The sequence below is a fragment of the Micropterus salmoides genome, unplaced genomic scaffold, assembly GCF_014851395.1.
Source record: "Micropterus salmoides isolate LMB-PRFRI ecotype aquatic unplaced genomic scaffold, ASM1485139v1 Ms_hic_scaffold_10, whole genome shotgun sequence".
NCBI classification, from domain to species: Eukaryota; Metazoa; Chordata; class Actinopteri; order Centrarchiformes; family Centrarchidae; genus Micropterus; species Micropterus salmoides.
The window spans coordinates 26,899,280-26,920,599 of record NW_024040041.1 but is presented as its reverse complement, the minus strand read 5'-3'; the positions used below and the strand labels follow the sequence as shown (position 1 = coordinate 26,920,599).

At 39.3% G+C, this 21,320-nt stretch overlaps 2 protein-coding genes across 2 annotated transcripts; both read left to right on the top strand.

The window, feature by feature from the left end:
* The first annotated feature begins 2,180 nt into the window (after window positions 1-2,180).
* Window positions 2,181-4,001, top strand: LOC119893430 (migration and invasion enhancer 1-like). Its single transcript, XM_038705568.1, has 4 exons — window positions 2,181-2,340; window positions 2,562-2,659; window positions 2,766-2,842; window positions 2,934-4,001. Exons 1-4 carry the CDS (start codon window positions 2,312-2,314, stop codon window positions 3,015-3,017), a joined length of 288 nt encoding a protein of 95 aa, XP_038561496.1. The 5' UTR covers window positions 2,181-2,311; the 3' UTR covers window positions 3,018-4,001.
* Window positions 4,002-9,490: 5,489 nt separating this feature from the next.
* slc4a1a (solute carrier family 4 member 1a (Diego blood group)) lies at window positions 9,491-21,274 on the top strand. Its single transcript, XM_038705524.1, has 21 exons — window positions 9,491-9,658; window positions 10,845-10,922; window positions 11,252-11,307; window positions 12,821-12,930; window positions 13,018-13,064; window positions 13,164-13,329; window positions 13,436-13,571; window positions 13,668-13,737; window positions 13,860-13,902; window positions 13,996-14,180; window positions 14,288-14,495; window positions 16,025-16,228; window positions 16,317-16,465; window positions 16,555-16,749; window positions 16,877-17,122; window positions 17,231-17,320; window positions 18,476-18,642; window positions 18,771-19,012; window positions 19,108-19,277; window positions 19,878-20,051; window positions 20,163-21,274. Exons 1-21 carry the CDS (start codon window positions 9,653-9,655, stop codon window positions 20,238-20,240), a joined length of 2,820 nt encoding a protein of 939 aa, XP_038561452.1. The 5' UTR covers window positions 9,491-9,652; the 3' UTR covers window positions 20,241-21,274.
* The last annotated feature ends 46 nt before the right edge of the window (window positions 21,275-21,320 follow it).

The window sequence follows — 21,320 nt, the reverse complement described above, 5'->3', positions numbered from 1 at the left end:
ACATACTTGTCTTTTAATCAGCTTCACACCATAGCACCTAACCGGTTTTGAAACACTCAGTCAGTCAAGTAATGTTTGTTGTTTCCCCAGAGGTAAAGTAGAGAAACTAAATAAATAAAGTTGATATTCATAGAAAACAGGTGTGCGTTGTTTAACACTATCAGATCTTAGACATATAAAACTGTTTAGGCATAAAAGGCTAACTGTAGAGAGCTTACAAAACAGTCTTGCATAATAACTCTTACAGTATATGTATGTATGTAACTGTGCAGATGATTTGTACATTGTGTCTTTGTACACTTTTGCATGTCTAAGGTCTGGGTGTGGTTTTGGTGTGCAGCCTTATTAGAGCTGTTCCTTTGGGAGACATTCATGTGTAGTTATCAGGATGACTATTTTGGTAATCATCTTCATTCTTCATTCTTACAATCTTCATAAGAAACGGACAGGTTTAACTGTTACAACAGGTTTTCCTCATTGTTATGTTATTAGGCTGCTTGAGAAGAAGAGCACTGAACTTTAACTACAGTACTATTTTATGCTTTTTAAGTTTCTGTCTGCATGTACACAGACAGAAATGACATTTCAAACAAAAAAAAACTTTAATGTCCAGTAGTCTATATTATATATCATTTGTTAAATTGTATAAACTTTTATGAAATCTCTAGTTTACCTCTGGGGAAACAACAAATAACACTTGACTGACTGATTGACAATGTTTCTGAACAGGTTAGATAGGTGCTGCATTGTCATGTGATGCAGAACAAAACATATGATGAGTTTATGAAAGCTGATGCACTGTTACAGAACCAACCCGACAATATATAAAACACTTTAAATAATACTTTAAGTGCACTTTTTGTAGTGTTTTTATATAGTAGTACTGCTGATTTAACTGAACTGTGTCAACATAATCATGATTTTTCTGAGGTATATTTTGTGATTTTTTGGATGTTGGGGGTTCTGACAGCTACAGTGTGTTTCATATTTCAGTTAGCATTAGCTCTTCATGTCAGGGGTTGAGCCAAGCATTGTCTTACAAGTGCTAAGTGTTAAATAACATTTCTCTATATGAGTTCACTTTTTCAGAACTTTTCACAGTCAGCATGGCAGAAGTCATTGTGAAACGTTGCTAAAAGTGTTTCCTCAGTGTTCAAGATTTGATTCTGAGATGTGTGTGTACTAGGCCTATAATTTGACTCAAGTAAGACTTTGAATGCAGGACTTTACATGTCAGGGCTGAGTTAAGTAAATGATTTGAATACTTCCCCCACCACCGATACAGGTATGTGTTAAATGTTTTCATCTTACTCATTGTGGTGACTGTAGGTGGGGACTGACTTGTGTAAAGTTACAGAATAATAAGAAAATAAAAGAACTGGCTTCCGGTGAAGCTTTTCAAAATAATATTATGCCGACCCATGTGCTGACCATTCTATTTACTCTTAAAAGCATTTCAGTCATAGGTGTCATTTACACGCTGGGGACATGTCCCTACCACTTTGTGACAATGGCTGATTTTGTCCCCACCACCTTTTTTATAGCATAATTTGCTTCTTTTTTAAAAAAAAAAACAAAACAAAAAAACGTTCTGAAATATAGCTTGTAGTTAAACAACAAATGAAAAAAACTTTTAGAAAGGTTTATTCGCACATTAAGAAAACATGTAATTCAATTAAAATATAGAAGAAACAAATGTGCATTAAAAAAAAGTAATTTAAGCTAAGTTATCCGCTATCTCCCTTTGAACGTGACAAAACTGGAGTGAAGACTAAATCATGCCTGCACATGCTGCACATGTGTTGCCTCAGCAGGGATGATGAAGCTCTACAGCAGAAACAGATCTGAAAGCTACACAGAAAGCCTGAGAGCTTTGAAATGTCACGTGTTTCCTTTTACATAAATAAAATTCCATAAATTTGTGCAGAATGCAGGAAATTAAGTGTTTAAAGATCAAAATTTCCTGGGGGAGGTCCCCCCAGACCCCCACTCATATATCTTGTATATGTTTTGGGGAGCAATCCTAAAAATGTCCTCAAAACGTGCTTTTTACTGCCAAACTCCTTAGCTAACGTTTCATTTCAGCCTTGAGGTGTAACTTCTTTTTCGACGTTTGTTCCTTTTATACTGTACATAATTGTGTTACTGCTGGTCTAATCTCAGCTAGCTTCACGGAGGTCCCGTATTTTAAACTCCGCCCCGATCCCCGGCTCCTTCAGTGTTACAAAAGCAGCTAACGCGTCTTACCAGCACTTAACCACACTGCGAGTTCCGTACAGCCGACGACGCTCGGCGAACAACAACAACAGCGATGGGGGTGACAATTAAAGTCGAATACTGGTATTTACATCTTTTATTACACTCATTTTCGATTTGTGTACGCTTTTAGCTAACATAGCGTGACTCTGTGTTTAAAGACGGTTTCTACGATAGAGTAACGTTACCTACCGTTAGCATCATTAGCTCACGGCTAAGCTAAGTTCTGTGACTGGGCAGCACGGACTTGTTTAACGGTTATTAAAAATGCATGTAACGTTTATTGTTGTTTTTTTCCCATGTAGTGGTGGATGAGGGTACGCACCCCGCTATCAGGAGCTCGCCCGGGTTGTTAAGGGTGAGTTTCCCGATGCGGATGTGTCAGGCTTCGTGGGAAGACAAGGTACGTCATATTTCAACTGATCTTTATCGTCAATGTGGAGACGCGTATCATTCGAGGCAAAGAGCATGAACTGGGATCTTAATGTTATGTGCCTTTTATTTTGTAGGCAGCTTTGAGATTCAAATCAACGGGCAGCTGATCTTCTCCAAGCTTGAGCAGGGTGGATTTCCGTATGAGGATGACGTGAGTAACATGCAGGGTAAACACCCTGCCCTTAAAATGCAAATCCCAACAGTGACAGTCTCTGATTTTATGCTGCGGTTTCCTGTCACAGGTTATGAATGCAGTCCAGCAAGCCTATGATGGGAAGACTGTGCAGAAGATCACCAAAAGCCGTGCACCATGCGTCATTATGTAAACCTCCCTCCTCCGCAACAATTAGCAGCATCAAAACAGGGCCAGTGCAGACTGTATACTGCCAATGCCACCTCTGGTCTACCTCAACCCTGCTAAAATGGGCTGGGATAAAACCACAGAGATACACTATGACCACTAGCTACTTTCTTTGATGCAGGCCACCAAACTCTGCTATGCCTTCTGGCTCCCCTCTCTGTTCTCATTGTGGTGCTTCAGGCTGTTAATGATTACCATAGCCTAAAAGATTTTAAGGTCATGGTATGATGAACCCATTCCTGGAAATCCTTCCTTATAGGAACTGAGATGGGGAGAAGATGTCGCAAATAGTTTAGAGGGAGCTCACTTTTATTGTCCTACAGTATCCTTGCCTTTGCATTCTCTAACTGCCTAAATGTTATTTTATTGTTTATCCAAGTCTGTATTTTTTTTTTCATCTCACATGCAATAACAATTATCTTTGAATGCAAAGGTAGTGCAAAGTACCCACGCATCATTTTAAGCATAAAGGGATACCGTTTCTGCCTCTGCACCGCTCTATGCTGAATATTTTTTTACTAAAGCATTTTTCTAAGATTTGATAGCTATTTCAAAAAATCAAATTACTGTATCAGTTAGTCAACCAATGTAATATAATTTTTGGTTGGTGAAGGCAAAATTGGAATAGTTTACAGTAACATTAAAAGTGTTATGCTGCCATTGCATGCCGCAGACAAGCTCTGCCAAGTATCCGGTCTGAATCTGTCATCAGGTTTTGTTTTGTTTGTTTTTTTGTTTGTTTTTTTTTGTTTTTTTAATGAAAAGCTCTTCTGTAATTAAAACTGGTCAGGTAATAGAGCGATCATGAGAAGTGCTTTCTGAAGACCACCACCCACTGGTCTGTCAGCTCACACTAATTAGATGTCTGCTCATTTTCCACAAATGATGTCGCATTGTTTACTTGGATTTGAAAACTGTAGAAATTGAATAAAGATAATGGTTGATTAAGTGCTGTTGTTTTTCACAGCGTCTTTTCGTGTGCGTGACTACATACAGAGTTATGATGCAAGAATGTTTTGTAAGTGCTCTATAATTGGCCTTCAGTGCCTGTGCATCCATAACAGAGCTGTTCCTTTTGGGCGGCATTCATGGGGTGGGTACCTGGATGAATCTCTTGGTAATGTTGACAAGGCAATTAGTCAAACAGGTTTTCATCTTTGTAATTAGACTGCATGGCAACCGCTGTTTGAGCAGAAGATCACTGAACAAACAGCGCTATTTTATGCTGAAGTTACTTTCTAAATATACACAGAAATTATATTTTAAATAGTAAAAACATTTAGGCCAAACTTTAATGCCCAGTACTCTACAATTTAACAAATGATTAAACTCTTTTACGAAATCTCTTGAGAAACAACAGAAAACATGTGATTGGCTGACAGTATTACAAAACAGGATAGGCTTGCAGTTTCAAATGAAACAGTGCAAAAGAGAAGTAATTTAGTCATGTGGTATTTGTGCAACACTGGTTACACTAAGGGGCGCCAAATTCAACAAAGAGTGCAGTCTTCAGTACTTGGCCTCTGGCATCCCCTAGCTAAGAAATAAGGTACTGACATACTGAAGTCAAACACATGTAATGCAGTGGTCTGAAAATTGCTTCATGCTGTCTTTACAGTTTGTTCTGCTACAAGTAACTTTTTTAAAGGTAGTTCATCATTATTTAACACAAGGTTGTACAACGAAATAGAGTAAATGATGAGAATCTTTATATAGAATTAGATTTTTTTTTATCAAATTATAGAATTTTAGGTTGTAACTGCTAAAAAGATTATTAACCACTGAAGTTCCATTTAATTTTGCCTTTTTAGCCAACTGTGCATTATTATTTCTAGATGGAGTGAAAATTTGATTTAGGAATATAGAAAATGCAAATAACTGATGTAATGTCATTGAAAAAAAATAACCATTTATTAGTATTCTGACTTGCATAATGGTAAATTTACATTTTCATTTTGCTGACGTGAAGTCACAGTGACTCACAGTGTATTAACTACTTGTCAATGGATGGTAGGTTGTGTAGTTTAGTGTAATACGCTGTGACTAGGTGGGTCTTTGTAGCTGTCTCTGGCTCCCTGTGATAACTCACACCAGCCTACTTGTTCTAATGCTGATAGAGCCCATCTCTGGTCCCTTAGTTAGTCCGCCAATTAGAGGTTTGGAAATGTACAGTGCCTATTAAAAGAAAATAAGTTGGACCTTCCAGGTGTATCTAAACAACAATCACACTACACACACAGGTGATTCACATTCAACTACTTTTGTGACTTCTAAAACTTGTGATTTAGGTGTGTCCTTTTAAAGGGGGTGAATTCTTATGCAAACATGTATTTTGTGTTTGTAATTCATTTAGATTATTCTTTGGAAATCTGTTTTCACTTTAACATGAAATGGTAATTTTCTGTTTAAAGTTGCCAAATTAAATCTAGTGCGATTCAATGTTGTAAGACAAAACATGAATATATTTTACTTTAGCCTTATGACTTTGGTGTTTTGGTTGTTCGACAATGACATTTTAAATCTGACACTCCTTAAAGTAGGTAGAAAATCAAGTCACATTGCAGCCACATGGCTGATGCTTATGTTATAGGTGGTTTAGGTTGCACCATTTTTCACTAGATTGTTATAAGGTATCCTACACACTACATGGTAGCTGTGTAAAGCAAGAGAAACTTTCTTTTTATCTCAATTTGCCATTGTTTGCTTTACATTCCAGAAAACTCCCCAAATACAGTGTCAAAAACTATGTCTGTCTAGATGAAAATGGCTATATGAAGACTGGGAGTGTCTGTATACTCTATGTTGAGACACATGGACACAGCAGATAGCTTCAACAACTGGTGATAACAGGCTTGTGTCACAGTGTCTTGTGCTGGGCTCTGTCCCTCACTGTCCCTCATTTTCTCTGTATGGCAAGTATTATTATTGTGGTGTGATGGTGCACTCCATTATGTGGAATATGAGGTTGACAGTTTTGTTTTTTATGGAAATATTTTGACAGCTATTTCTGGTACAGACATTCATGTCCCCGAGATGATGAAATATAATCACTTGTTTCCCCTGACCTTTCATTTAGCACCTATATCAGGTCAAATTTAAGCATTTCACATCAGCCTCCTGTACTTTGTCTTTACTGTTAATTAGTAAATGTAAGCATGCTAACACACTCAAATAAGATGGTGACCATGGTAAACATTGTACTTGCTAAACATCAGCATGTTAGCATTGCCACTGTGAGCATGTTAGCATGCTGACATACGTATTTGGCTCAAAACACTCACAAGCCTACAGCCTCACAGAGCTGCTAGCATAGCTATCAAACGAACTCACATATGTTGCTGTCTTTGGTATCAACTTTACAGCAAACCCAGAAGTTTCATCCTTCATTAAAATGCTGGTGTCTAAGGTCCTGGGTTCTGAATTAGAGGCCCGGCACCCCCAAGAGATCCCAAGATGAATCTGAGGGGTCACTGGATGATTAACCCTATAGGTCACATTACAACCCCATTTTTCAAGTGAGTCAAAAATTACCCATTTGCATTTCCTCTCTTTCCTTCTCATCAGTTACTTTTGTCAGGTTCTGTGACGCCTATTTGCATCACCAGTTACTATGTGTGATTTTCTAGATTTTCTACCTCTAAGGGGATTCTAACCCTTTAACAGCAGGGACTGTAACCCTAAGGGGACTCTTACCCGTTGACACTTAGGCCCCATCCACACTACTACGTTTTTGTTTGAAAACGGAGACCTGTTGCTACGTTTGCACCTCCCGTCCAGACTAAATCGGCGAAAACGAAGACCTAAAACTGAGAAGTTCGGAAATGCTGCTGACCCCGTTTTGCGTTTCAAAACTCCGGAGGGAGTTTTAGTGAAGACGGGCAAAAACAGAGGACTTTGGAAATGATGACGCAGACGCTCTTGTTTGGCTCTCTGATTGGGTCTTATAAGTCATGCAAAGTGCAGTTCTTCATCTACATAATTTTTTTCTTTCGCCAAATCTTCTGTAACTACGGAAGAGAGAGACCATCTGCTTCATGTTTCCACCAGCACGCGCATGCCCAGTGTACGTGAACGGCCACTAGATGTGCGTTTTCAGTCGTTTTAGTATAGACTCTGATACGCAGCTAAAACGCTGGTGTGGATGGAGATCGTGTTTGTTTTAATTCTCCGTTTCTAAGCTAAAACGGAGTAGTGTAGATGGGGCCTTAGGGGACTCTAACCCTAAGGGGACTCTAACCCTTCCTTAGATACAGTCGTCACTGTAAATCCAAATTGTTCACGCTACAAACTCTGAAAAGTGGTTCACAGCCTAGCAGCTTAGCTAGCTTAGTAGCAAAGAAGCATAATGTTACGTCTGGAGACATGCTTGGCCAGTCCAACTTCTTTACCCACAGCATCTTCAGCAAGGCAGTGGTCTCTTGGAGGTGTGTTTGGGGTTGTTATCATACACTAATAATGCCCTGCGGCCCAGTCTGTGAAGGCAGGGGATCATGCTCTGCTTCAGTATGTCACAGTACATGTTGGCATTCATGATTCCCTTAATGAACTGTAGCTCCCCAGTGCCGGCAGCTTTCATGCAGCCCCAGACCATGACACTCCCACCACCATGCTTGACTGTAAGCAAGACGCACTTGTCTTTGTACTCCTCACCTGGTTGCCGCCACACACGCTGACACCATCTGAATCAAATAAGTTTATCTTGGTCTCATCAGACCACAAACAATAGTCTGCTTGTCTTCAGCAAACTGTTTGCGGGCTTTCTTGTGCATTATCTTTAGAAGAGGCTTCCACTGCAGCATGGTGGCCAAGCCCATACAGTGGTTGAACAGGACCGGTTCCACTCAGAACAGGCCTCGCCATGGTCGACCAAAGAAGTTGATTGCACATGTTTGGCATCAGGTTGTCTTTAGGAAATAGACGTATGAGTGCTGCCAGCATTGCTGCAGAGGCTGAAGGGACATCAGCCTGTCAGTGCTCAGACCATACGCCGCACACTGCATCAAATTGATCTGCGTGGCTGTCGTCTCAGAAGTGTCATATCTTCAGTGTTGTTAAATGGAAAGATATAATCAAATATTTACAACATTTGTGAGGGGTGTACTCACTCTTGTGAGATACTGTAGATCCCTCAAGCTGATCTTTCTCCTCTCCAAACCTTCCTACAGCATCCATTGCCCCTGTTTAGCAAGGGAGACAGCCTTTGCACTTCTTGCCATGTCCTTCTGCCACTTGCTCCCAGTCCAAAGGAACACCATGAAGATGTATGTTATAAAAAATACAAGGATGTTTTATTTTATTCCAGACTTGTGCACAGTTGCAGTACAAGAGATGCTCAGTTTACTTTGTGTAAATATTGAGATATTACTACATGCATGTGCACCTTTTGACTTAATGTCTCTTTGTGGTGTTGAACACTGTTGCCCAGGTATTAATGGATATCTTTCTTTTCATCTTTACTTTCACTCTCATATTTTGCATCTTTGGATTGTCTTTGGGTATGCATGTGTAAATGTTTATGTATGTGTATATGTTTAAACCCACTTCCCTTGAATTGCCCTTGGAGGGATAAATAAAAGGATTTTGAATTGCATTGAATTGTGTCATGAGTCCAGTAAATCAGTTTTTCATTCTTGCAGCGCGCTTTCCAAGGATTCAAAGTGTTTATTGTCAGATGTTTAAGTTTCCCTGTACACTGAAATTCTTACTTTGCTGTCCACATCAAATGCCTACAATAAAAATAAAATAAAATAAATGTATTAAAAAATATGATAAAAAATACAATAACTAGAGATATAAGAAAAACATAAAATTATGTTTTTATAGTTTTAGTTTGTTTTTTGTTGTTGTAATAATCTGTGTCAACCCTCTTATAATTTCCTCTTTCACCAGCCTGCGCTGCGTCCTTCTGTCAGTATCTGTTATCAGACTGGGTTGGACCACCAGCATCCACCTTCAGTCAGCGGCAGAAGATGTCTATTAGAGACAAAGTAAGTGAGCGTGAGGGCTGTAATGAAAAACATTAGGTTTAATGTGTTTATCTCATCACTTTCCTCAAGATAATCATTGGTAGAGGGACCACCCCCTCATCGTGAGGGAATCCCCAGTACGTAAACAAGATGACGCACTAAGAGGCTCTCCACCTGATACTGTATGATTTCCCTCTTTTTTACCCTCTTTACCCCCTGTGTGTCCCTCAGTCAGGATGAGGTTTGGCCTGTTGGTCCAAACAGGTTTCTCTTACTGCCCCTGTCCTGGCTCAGACCTGGTACATGCTGGTAGGGCGAAGCGAGCAAACTAGGGTTGGGATATCCCTTTTCTCAAGGTGTCCCTGGCCGATAGGGCTGCTTCTCTGTCACACAGGCCTTATCTCCCCCACCCCTCACGCTCCCGCCATGTTACTCAGCAACCAGAGGGGTAGTGGGGTATAGCACTTCTCGATAGTTTCGACGTAGTTTCAAATGGGTGTTCCCTCCTCTTCTCATGCTCTTGCTGTACTCATCTTTTTGTTTGTCCTGGTTCACTTTATCACCAAGCTCGTCTAGGCTGACAGAGCAGAGGTCGTCCTGTTTCCAGTGCTAGAGACCAGGTGGGAGTACCTGCATGCAGGTAAGGGTGTGGCCTCCTCAGGTCAGGGTTCAGACACACTTTGAGGTACTACTGGACTAGAGGGTAGAGGTCAAACCCTGATAGAAGAAGAGCATATTCTGAAGTTTCTCTACCGTGTTTGTAAGATTAGGGCGGGAGTTCACTCCAAATTTATTCAAAATATTTTAAAAGGAATATTAACCTTTACAAAAAAAGATGCTTGTGCATATTTTCTGTAAAAACAATTTAATAATAATAAAAAAAAAAACTAATATGAAGTCAAGGTCAAGTGGGATTATTATCTTCAGATAGTAAAAGCCAGGCAGATTTTCATAATTTGTTGCACTTTTTGAAATATTTCTACCTGCTTGTTTTTTTGCTAAAACATCTGTATATTCTCAGTGTTAAATTGTGAATAATTGTTACCACTAAACGGCAGTGTCTTGTCAATATGCAGCATCATGACATGTACAGACGTTCTGGTCATATCATGTTTGTTTCTTTCATGCCATACTAATTTTCTGCATGTGTGTAAAACAAGACTCTCTTTCTCTACTGAAGTCACTTGACCTCTATAGGCTTGCTGCTAAGACACATTTTCAACAGCATTTTTACAAAAAAAAGTGCCAGTCAGTTGTTTGTGAAATTGAAATGCAATCCACTAAAAACAATACACCAATGTTACATTCTGAGAAATATATTGTTGTGCATTCTGAATATTCCTGTCTAAATGTGACAGATTTGATGTTATAGAAGCTGCATTTAAAGATCTTTACTGCACTGTAACTGAAGAGAACAGAAATGTGTGGTTGAAGAAGAGTGTAACCCAGAGATAAGGCTTGGTACGTCTTCTATTTAAACTATAACGTAGCTCACATTCTCAACGGCTATGTGACTATCTGTTCTGTTCTGTATCAGTATCTCCGCTGAAGATGACGAAAAAAAGGCTCAAAGCAGGCCGTATTGGTTTTTGTAGAGGCTGAGAAACCTTCTCAATAATAATATAAATAATAAATACACCCTGCCAAGTTGACTACAGAATAATGCTACTTTTGCTATGATTGCTACGAAAATATAATATATAAATTAATTGCAAATTCTGTGTTTGGGTGGTGTATATCAAAAGTATGTCAAAATCACTACTCACAAATCTCATATGATTATTATATGCTTGTTTTTCATGTCTATTCATTTTTTTCTGTCTTAGGGGATGCATAAAAAGTACCTGAGAGTTCAAGGACAGACAGAAAGAAAATCAATGGAAAACAATATAAATTTTGAGGAGGTTGGTCTTTTTCATTTTAACATCAAACAGTGTAACATCTTCAACATTAAGAAACAGTTGCTACAAGATTTAATGTAATACTAAAGTGTTATATTGAAGATTGCACTCTCTCTTTATCCATTTTCATCTCTGCAGTCAAGATGAATGTTTTAAGATTAGGAATTAGTGTCTCATGTGAAATTGTGTCATGTTACACCCTTTCTCTAAGCCTCTCTCTCAGAAAAAAAGGAATCTTGGAAAATTGTTGCAGTGATACATATTTTCCTTCATCGTTTCATTTTCATCCAACTTCACCCTGTTAATTCTTTTTCAACTTTCCCCATGTCTAGGACAGTGACATGTCATATGAAGACAACGAGTCCGCCTTCTCCTCTCCAGTGAGACTGTGAGTGCTTTCTCTTATTTAAGCCTCTCTGTTTCAGCAGTACTTTAGACTGAGCATGTTGCACTTTAATTCTTATACTACAAAGCATATGTATAGCAAAGGTATGCTGGAATTATGTTTCATGACAAGGGTAATGGATCTTTTTTGTCCTGAACTGAGCATGTTGGGCAGTGCTCCCAAGATGTGTATCAGCCAAATAAGTCCGTCCAATCAGTGATTATGTGTAGGTTTAAGTTATAGTAGGTTTGGTAGTAAAGCTGCTCTAATAAATCATTTAAACAATACTTCAGATGACTTTGTGTAATGTGAAAGGGGTCGCATGTAGTGATGAACCCACAGAGAATTATGACCGAGTCTGCAGATCCCCTGAGCTCTAGGGAGCATTTTAGTCTCAGCTTTCAGCTCAGAGTTTTGTGGACTGTAACTTTAATCTTTTGACTTATTTCCACCCGCTGCAGGCGGCTTTTTCAAGTGAAAAAGCTCTAAACACCACTGTATGATCACAGTACAGCACTAAACAGCAGACTAACTTGTGAACATAGTGGTAAATGTAGCATCTAAAGAGTCATGTATTATTTAGAGCTGAAGGAGACCAAACCCGAGCTAAAATTAGAGTGAATATTGGACATTTATCAGGTGGCCAGAAATACAAATTCGAATGAAAGATAATGTTACTCCTGTCTTCTCAGTGTGTATATTGCAGAACTGTTTGCTAACATGTTTCTACCATGTCAACTGTTAACATGGTAATATTATATCGACAGCTAGTGTGCACTGCCCCCAAGTGGCTAACAAAACTCAGTTAATGCAGTTTAAGGTTATGGTTATGCTGAATTCACAACATGAATAGTTACATCCTATGCTCATGACATGCAAGTGTTCAATCCATCTATAAAATACTTCAAAGAAATTGAAATAAAATCAGGGTAGGCTATAGCTACCTTGAATTATAGACTTCTAATACAGACTAGCTAATTTTGCTTTTCAGTTTGTTTACTGTCAGAAGATTCACATACATATTTGCAACTTGGATCTTGACATGAGTGATTTACAAGCAGCACTGAAAGCAGCATTAGGGCACTCGTCGAAGGGAGGATGTATTTTTATTAAAGTGAAAGAGTATGGTAATGAGTGTAGTAAACATGCCTGAGAGTCTAAACTAAGGGCACAAGACTAAACACACCAAGAAGTCATTGATAAGAAATAGGTTGAGCAATCTTGCCCTCTTGTGGCCTAGGATAGAATAGCACAAATAGAGGAATTTGACAGTTATGGAGATCTTGATCCGCCTAAACTGAGTCCTACTTGAATGGATTTTAAACTATTTGCTAACTACCGTTACAGGACTCAAAGTCTGTTTAACTTACAGACACAATTATGGGAGTGCATTTTCCAAACAGTGAGCTGAGTCTCTTGCATGTCGTTCATACGGTCTGATGAAACATTAGGTGTTGTTATGAAGCAGTCATCCTTAGTCTTTATTAATGTTTGGGTTTTTTTGTCACACCATCAGGACTTCACCAGGCCAGAGCGGCATCTACAACCTGGAGAAGAGGATGCAGGAAGAGGAAGAGGAGGATGAGCCACCTGTGGAGGACATTGTCATCCCCAGTGATTCAGAGGGTAGGCTCCCTTCACAAGCCATGCAGCTGTTGGTGATTTGACTTGTCATATCTGTGCACAAATCACTTTTCTGTCTCTTTATTTCAGCTTATCTTAACGTGAACACCAATGCCACCACAAGAGGGGATGCTCAAGTTAGTCGACATTCTTCACACTTATCAGACATAAAAGTGAATTCAAAATAACATTATCTGCCTGTATGTTTATTAACAAACCCCATTCCATTAACACAGGCCTATGTGGAGCTGAATGAGCTCCAGGGCAACACCTGGCAGGAGACTGGCCGCTGGGTGGGCTACGAGGAGAACTTTAACACCAGCACAGGACAATGGGGTCCTTCTCATGTCTCCTATCTCACTTTTAAGAGCCTGATCCAGCTCCGCAGGACCATGAGCACAGGTGACTTTGGAATTTTGAATGCAACAGAAATCAGTGCATACATTCGGATAATATCGAACTTGTTTTAGTTTAATTTATCAATCTAAAGCAATTCATATGTCCTCAGGTGCTGTCATCTTTGACCTGAATGCCAGCAGTCTGTCCACTGTGGCCGAGAAGGTGGTTGATGAGCTGTTGAACAAGAATGAGATTCGCGCCAGTGATCGGGATGACCTGCTGAGAGCTCTCCTCATGAAACGCAGGTCACCCACAAGAAACAATATGTCTATGTTTCTTCTACAAGATGATATTGCCACAAAAAGTGATTCACTTCATGTTCATTTTATTTGTCCTTCCAGTCAGTCTGAAGGAACTGTGGTTACTCCCTCTGGAGACATTCAGATGCAGACCTTTTCTGTAACCAAGAAGGTATGCATTTTGTTTATTACAGTCCTATCAATTTTCATCATCTGGGTAATCATTAATATCATATTCATGGATCAACTTAAGAGCTTTCATTTATTGAACTGCTGCACCTGCTGTTTTTGCAGAGAGACAGTTCTGACAACGTGGAGGCCTCGGTTGTCCTCTCAGGTATGTTCATGTAATTCAAGACCAGTTATGTGTCTCAGGGGTTTTGTATGTGGTTCTAGAGCAGATGACAAAATTAAAGTGTCTTTTTGATAGGTGTCCTGGATATCCTGCAGAAACCAGTGGTGGCTTTTGTGAGGCTGAGTGACTCTGTGGTGATGGACTCTGTCCTGGAGTCATCTGTCCCCGTTCGCTTCGTGTTTGTGTTGGTGGGCCCCAGCCAGGGCGGAATAGACTACAGTGAAAGTGGCCGTGCCATGGGTGCTCTGATGGCCGACTGGGTGAGAGAGATGAGAACAGTTCAGCCGCATAAAGCTTTAGCAATGAGATCCCACAAAAAGTTGCCGACTTTGTTTGGTGCAGGTGAATAAAAGCTTTCTGTGTTCAGGTGTTCTGTCTCGAGGCCTTCTTGGCCCAGACTGAGAAAGATCTGACAAACGCCATCGCTGACTTCATGGACTGCAGCATTGTGATCCCTCCCACTGAGATCCAAGAGAATGCAATGCTTGAGTCAATCATCAATTTCCAGAAGAAGATGCTGCGTGACAGACTCCGTCCCAATGACACCCGTCTTGCCTATGGTGACAGGGTCCAAGGTCAGCACACAGATCAGTACTTAGGCTACAGTGCAGAGCAGCCTGGACTGACAGTTTAATCTAATTTTCGTCCTCTGTTTGTGAGACTTTTGTGTACTGTAATTGCATATTGAAAATTATTACAGTCTATAAATAATTACATAATTGCCATTTCATGATACAAATAATAATAAATAAGCGTATTTTATATATTATAATATATAAAATACGCTTATTTTTTATTATTTGCATTCTCCTGAAGAGTAAGACTAGGAGATTAATACCTCTTCATGTCTGTTAAATATGAAGGTACAGCCAGCTGGCAGTTAGCTTAGCTTAGCATAAAGACTGCACAGGGGAAACAGTCTGGCCACTTACCAGCACCTCTAAAGCTCACTTGTTAGCATGTTAAATCTCATTTGTTTAATATGTACACACATTGAAGCATTTAATGACAATTTACTATTTTACATGTAGCTACGTGCCAGTCACTTCCTGGCAAAGGAATAGTTTGGCACATGAGCTCACTTAAAAAGGGCCAATTGTTGAAGCAAATCGGATGAGCGTGTGTCGAGAAATCTAAGGACAAACATACATATATACGGACAGACAGACTCTTTCCATTGTACCTTAGCACCGTTAAGCATGGTTCGAATTATGGGTAGGGATTGCGGGGGTCTGACCCCCCTAGTTAAGGATTGGACCCCCCCAAAAGAGACAAAACCAACAGTTCAGGGGGGTATTTCTTACCTGTATTTGTAAATATCGCAATATATTTCCCGTACTCATGCCTTATATTCAAGAATCTTGTCTGTCTGCATCACTCGCGGCGCAGCTGCTCCAGTCGGTGCATCACACACTAATGGAGACGCAGCAGGTTAATGTCAGTATTTAACTATCTAGCTGCTTTAATACACTTAACTTTCCTACCTTCAGAGATTCGTAATTAGCATTTTACTTACCCACCTTATTCATTTCATTCTAACTATGTAATTTCATATTTTATGTAATTGTCAGCTAACACTGTTAGCTGACAATTACAGGCTCAGGCATGAGCAGTGAAATTGGGGATTAGTTATTGTAGAGATACATTTTTACATCAATATAGTTTTTTATTTCATTTGAAGTCTTTTGTGAGTCCTTTCACAATAAACATGGCATTAGTTTTAACTTTGAAATTTAACTTTGGATATTTGCTAAAAAAAAAAAAAAAACAGTAGCCTAAGTTGAAACTTTGATGAGAATGATTTGATGACATTAATTAAATAAGCAAAGATATTGTAAGCATTGTAAGATTTTAGTTCACTGAAGCCCTCGTCTGTGCTGTACTGGGTTTTCTTTTGGACCTGGAAAAAAGGTTGACCCCACTGTATAATTCGCACTCTGCCGTTAAGTTGAATTCCTATATGAAAGAAGAAGAAAACAATGAAAAAACAACCAGACCAAACAACAAAAGTAGCTTCTGCTGGAGGAATTAGAAAAACACATATAAAAAAGGCAGATTTAGTGTAATCAGTATTAACGTCATTTTTATTTGATTACTTGTCCAGTTGAGAAACCTCCAGAGGTGCCGCGAGAAGACCCTCTGGCCCGTACCGGCTATCCCTTTGGTGGGATGGTGAAGGACGTGAAGCGCCGTTACCGTCACTTCCTCAGCGACTACACGGACGCTCTGAACCCTCAGGTCCTCGCTGCAGTCATCTTCATCTACTTCGCAGCCCTGTCCCCAGCCATCACTTTTGGAGGGCTTCTGGGTAAAAGAGGGTTCCTGATAGAGAGATGTGTCTTTTCTCTTCACCATATATGATATTGTTAATAATTCTCTCTGTTCTCTGACCCTAGCTGACAAAACAGAAAAACTCATGGGCGTGTCAGAGCTTATGATCTCCACCAGCGTCCAGGGTGTCATCTTCTGTCTCTTGGCAGCCCAGCCTGTCCTTGTCATAGGCTTTTCTGGACCGCTGCTGGTGTTTGAGGAAGCTTTTTTCTCTGTACGGATGAGTTGTCACTCCTGAAATAAATCTGACCCCCCTAGTTAAGGATCATTAACACCTATTTTCCTTTGTTCATTACACACTAGTTCTGCAAGTCCCAGGGCATTGAATACATTGTGGGCCGGATCTGGGTGGGGATGTGGCTAGTAGTGATCGTGGTCATCATCGTGGCCGCAGAAGGCAGCTTCCTGGTCAGATATATCTCCCGCTTCACTCAGGAAATCTTCTCCATCCTCATCTCTCTCATCTTCATTTATGAGACCTTCAATAAGCTCATTAAGGTTTCCTCACCTCATCTCTTCATGCCTTTCACATCACAGACACCATTTCCCTTTAGCCACCACTGTAATTGCCTAATTTGTGGTCTCTTAATATGCTTCCTCTGACTTTTCATCTCCTCTTGCTCAGATCTTCAAAACCCACCCTCTGATTCTGAACTACGATCATCTGAACGACTCAATGGACAACCCTTTCCACCCAGTTGTCAAGGAGCACATTGAGATTCATTCAGATGGCAACGTAACCGTTCATGAGCTTGAGATTGAAAGGCCTTACCCCAACACTGCCCTGCTGTCCATGTGCCTGATGTTTGGTTGTTTCTTCATTGCCTACTTCCTCCGCCATTTCAAGAATGGTCATTACTTACCCGGGCCGGTAAGATCAACCTTCTACATTGGTGTAGTTTTGAAAATAGTAGTGTAGTCTGAAATATTCTAAATGAAAAATCTGCCATGGTATATCCTTTGCTCTCTGTCTCATTAGATCCGTCGTTTGATTGGAGATTTCGGTGTCCCTATTGCTATTTTCTTCATGATTGCTGTGGATATCAGCATTGAGGATGCTTACACACAGGTAAGTGTGTCGTAGTGAGTTGACTCCTGTCACGTAACTCACATCATCTGGATTATGATATATCTAAATACTTTGCAGAAGTAGTGTATGCAGTACAGCAAATTGAAATAACGTAGACATATTACTATTAAGATGACTTTCTATGACAGTCATTGTCAAAAGGTTTAGAGCATGCATTTAAGGGTGAGGATTTTGTCGAATTACAAATGCAACAATTTTGGGCCGTTAAATTCATGAATAGTCATGTTCACCCCGGCTTTTGTCTGATGATTTGGCAATTTTTACACCCCTAATCCTGAAGAAAAATGATTGAAATAGGTCTACATTTATAGTTAAATATGTTTCATATAAAAAATAGCCTAAACATATGTTTATTAAATTAAACATGTTTTAAAGGGAAGGTTTGACATTTTGATAAATTTACTTTCTGGTGGAGAGTAAGATGAGAAAATTTATACTTCTTTAATGTCCTTTAAATATGAAGGTACAGCCAATCGGCAGTTAGCTTAGCTTAGCATACAGACTGGACAGGGGAAACAATTAGCCTGGCCACCTACCAGCCCCTCTAAAGCTCACTAGTTAACACTTTATTTCTCGTTTGTTTAACTGTACAAAAACCAAGACGTAAAATCACAATTCACCTTGAAGTCAGCAGTGAACATGAAGTCATTCATATTCATCATGTGTGTAGATACATATTAGAAATTTGGTCCATATATTATAAAGACCATCTTTACTGTGGATAAAATAAGAAAATTAAAATCAAGGGCACATTGGTAAATAAAATAGGTTGGGAGATTATGATCTTTAGTCAAGGTTGTAATAAAGCAAGCTAACACCTGTTGTCTATCACCTACACTAATTTGACAGTATTAATCATAATAATAATAAAAATTATTTATTGGCCAATCTGTCTAAGAATCTTTGTAAATCCATGTCCTGCACATAAAAAGGAAGACAACGTTTATGTTCCTGGTTACAATCGTCATTTTTTCTTTCTTTCTAAAATATCACAGAACTCAAACTATCAGTTCAGAATTATCAGAAGTCTTGACTGAGAAGAAAATGTTGATTTTTTTTTTTTTTACTCTTGCTGTGTTGTTTTTTGTTTTGGTAATAAATGAGCTGAATGAATATTGTCCTGTCCCCTTGTAGAAATTGGTTGTGCCAAAAGGTGTTGAGGTGACCAACCCCAGAGCCAGAGGCTGGTTCATCAACCCCATGGGAGAAAAGAAGCCCTTCCCCGTCTGGATGATGGGTGCCTGCTGTGTACCAGCAGTGCTTGTCTTCATCCTCATCTTCCTGGAGTCCCAGATTACTACGTGAGTAACTCTATAAACAACGGCATTACAGTCGCCAGTAATGCTTCATGTGAAGTTATTGTGAATAAAATTAAGATAATATTTATAAGACATTTCTATTTTTTTCAATATTCTGTGTGGATTGTCAGGCTGATTGTGAGCAAACCAGAAAGGAAGATGCTGAAAGGATCCGGTTTTCATTTTGATCTGCTCCTCCTCGTCACCATGGGGGGTCTCTTCTCTATTTTCGGGGTGCCGTGGCTGAGTGCTGCCACTGTGCGATCAGTCACCCACGCCAACGCTCTCACTGTCATGACCAAGGGCCCGAAACCAGAGATTGAGAAGGTGCTAGAGCAGAGGATCAGTGGCTTACTTGTGGCCATCTTGGTTGGTAGGTGCTGCCATCTACAGTGCCGAATCAGACATCGCAGGGTCAGATTTAAGTACCGTTTACTTTAATAATCATTCACTTTCTGGGATTCCCAGGTGTTTCTATTTTCATGGAGCCTATTCTGAAGATGATTCCTATGACAGCCTTGTTCGGTATCTTCCTCTACATGGGTATCACCTCTTTGAGCGGAATCCAGATGTGGGACAGGATGCTCCTGTTGATTACACCAAAGAAATACCATCCTCCTGACGCCTACGCCACCAGGGTATGCAACCTCCCCAAAAACAGTTTTTTTTAATGGCAGTTTGTCTGAGGTCTAGATTTAACACTTCAGTCATTTTCATGTTGTGCACAGACCTGGCACTTTTCACATATTTGTTGTTGATTGTTGATCTTTGTTGTTGTATATTTTTATGTTGTCAGTTTATATCTTTATATGTACACAATATTCTCTTCCGTTGCGTTACTTCTGCACGGCACAGACCCAGAATAATGCACATGTAGATACCTGCAACGTTGTTCTTCTATTCCATATTTATATATTATATATTTATTTATGTTGACTGTATGTTTGTCTACGTGTAGCACCTTATCACCACAGCAAATTCCTCGTATGTGTAAAACACGACTTGGCAATAAAGCTCCTTCTGATTCTGATTCTGATTCTGATTTTGGAGACTAGTGTCTGGTGGCGTCATCTTATTGATTAATTTGACCGACTGTCAAGACTATCACATTAAACTGTATAGGTGGTCCTACAATCTCCCTATAAATGATCGGTACTTTAAATTAGAATACTGTTCATTTTCATGTCTTTGCCTCCGTGTTCCTCTGCTAACGCTCTCCACCGTTGCCATTTGTGCAGGTGAAGACACTGAAGATGCATCTCTTCACACTGATCCAGATTGTGTGCCTGGCTGTCCTGTGGATGGTGAAGATTAGTCCCTTCTCTCTGGCACTGCCTTTTGTTCTTATTCTCACTGTCCCTCTGCGCATGTTCATGACCGGCAGGCTCTTCTCTGTCATGGAGATGAAATGTGTAAGTACCTCTCTGCAACTGTTACATTCACCCCAAAGCACAGGCAGACCTTACAGTGGTATATCATATATGTGGGATTCTCTGGTGTAAATGGATGTGTCTGTGTTGCAGCTGGATGCAGATGACGCCAAAGTGACGTTTGAGGAGGAACCTGGGAAGGATGTGTACGATGAGTCCCCACTGCCATAAACAACACCATATCGTTAATGTCTCATTCACACACTTTCCAAAGAACTAAATTTTTGACTTCCAGTAATAATGTGAAAATGTCAGGTGTCTTTAGAAATATATATTTTGTAAACATATACAGTTTCAAACTATTCTGTTCTGTTATTATTATTTATCTTTAAAGGAAATTGCTTTTCATTTTAAGAATTCATTCATTATTTCTGCAGCTGAATCTGTGTTTGTGACCTTGAACCACAAAAGACATATTTTATATTGTCATCATGATATAGAGCATGTCCTGTGTCCTCTCATTTTCCACTTTTCATTCTCATATTTCATATTTTATTAATGTAGATTAATTGAAAATACTTCAAACTGTTTATTTACTTAAATATTGTGTTATTGAGTCTTTCGATGCAGGAAAAACATTTGATGTCTTTAAATGAAAAGTATTTTTCCGTAAGATGTGAGGTAAATCCATTTATAGTATTGTTTGTTTTTTAGTGCATAACTACAGCATAGCTTTAAAGTGACTGCCAGTGCTGCTGCAATGTAGATCTCCCCATGTTATAATAATGATTTCACGTAACCTAATGTTCACAATCTAATTTGATCTATTCTGCTCTTTACACACACGCACAAACCAGCCATCACCCAATGCAATCGCCTTTCCTTTATTTCTTCTCAAAATGAGTTTTAAATTGTGAGTTCTCAAGTTTGCCTCATTTGATATATTGTGTATGGTTTACAGAACAATGTTCGATATACCTGTTGTGAGTATAGAAAGATGTGTAATACGCTTTTATGTTAAGCATGTAGCCTAATAGGTTTAATGATCATGAAATGGGATGAGCAGTGATGGGTAGTGGATGATGAGATATAATTGTTTGAGCTGATTGTTATACCGATGATATATTCAGGGAAGAACTTATTTGTAAATGTATCTTATTATGCCTTTTCGTGTTGCCTATCATGTGTTTGTGCTTGAAACACTGTATATGCTTTGGATTTTCACTTTATTAAAAATAAAAAACAGTGACAAACAGCAAACATAACAGCCTTTAAAGTGTTTATTTTTATAAAGAATTAGAAAATACAGTA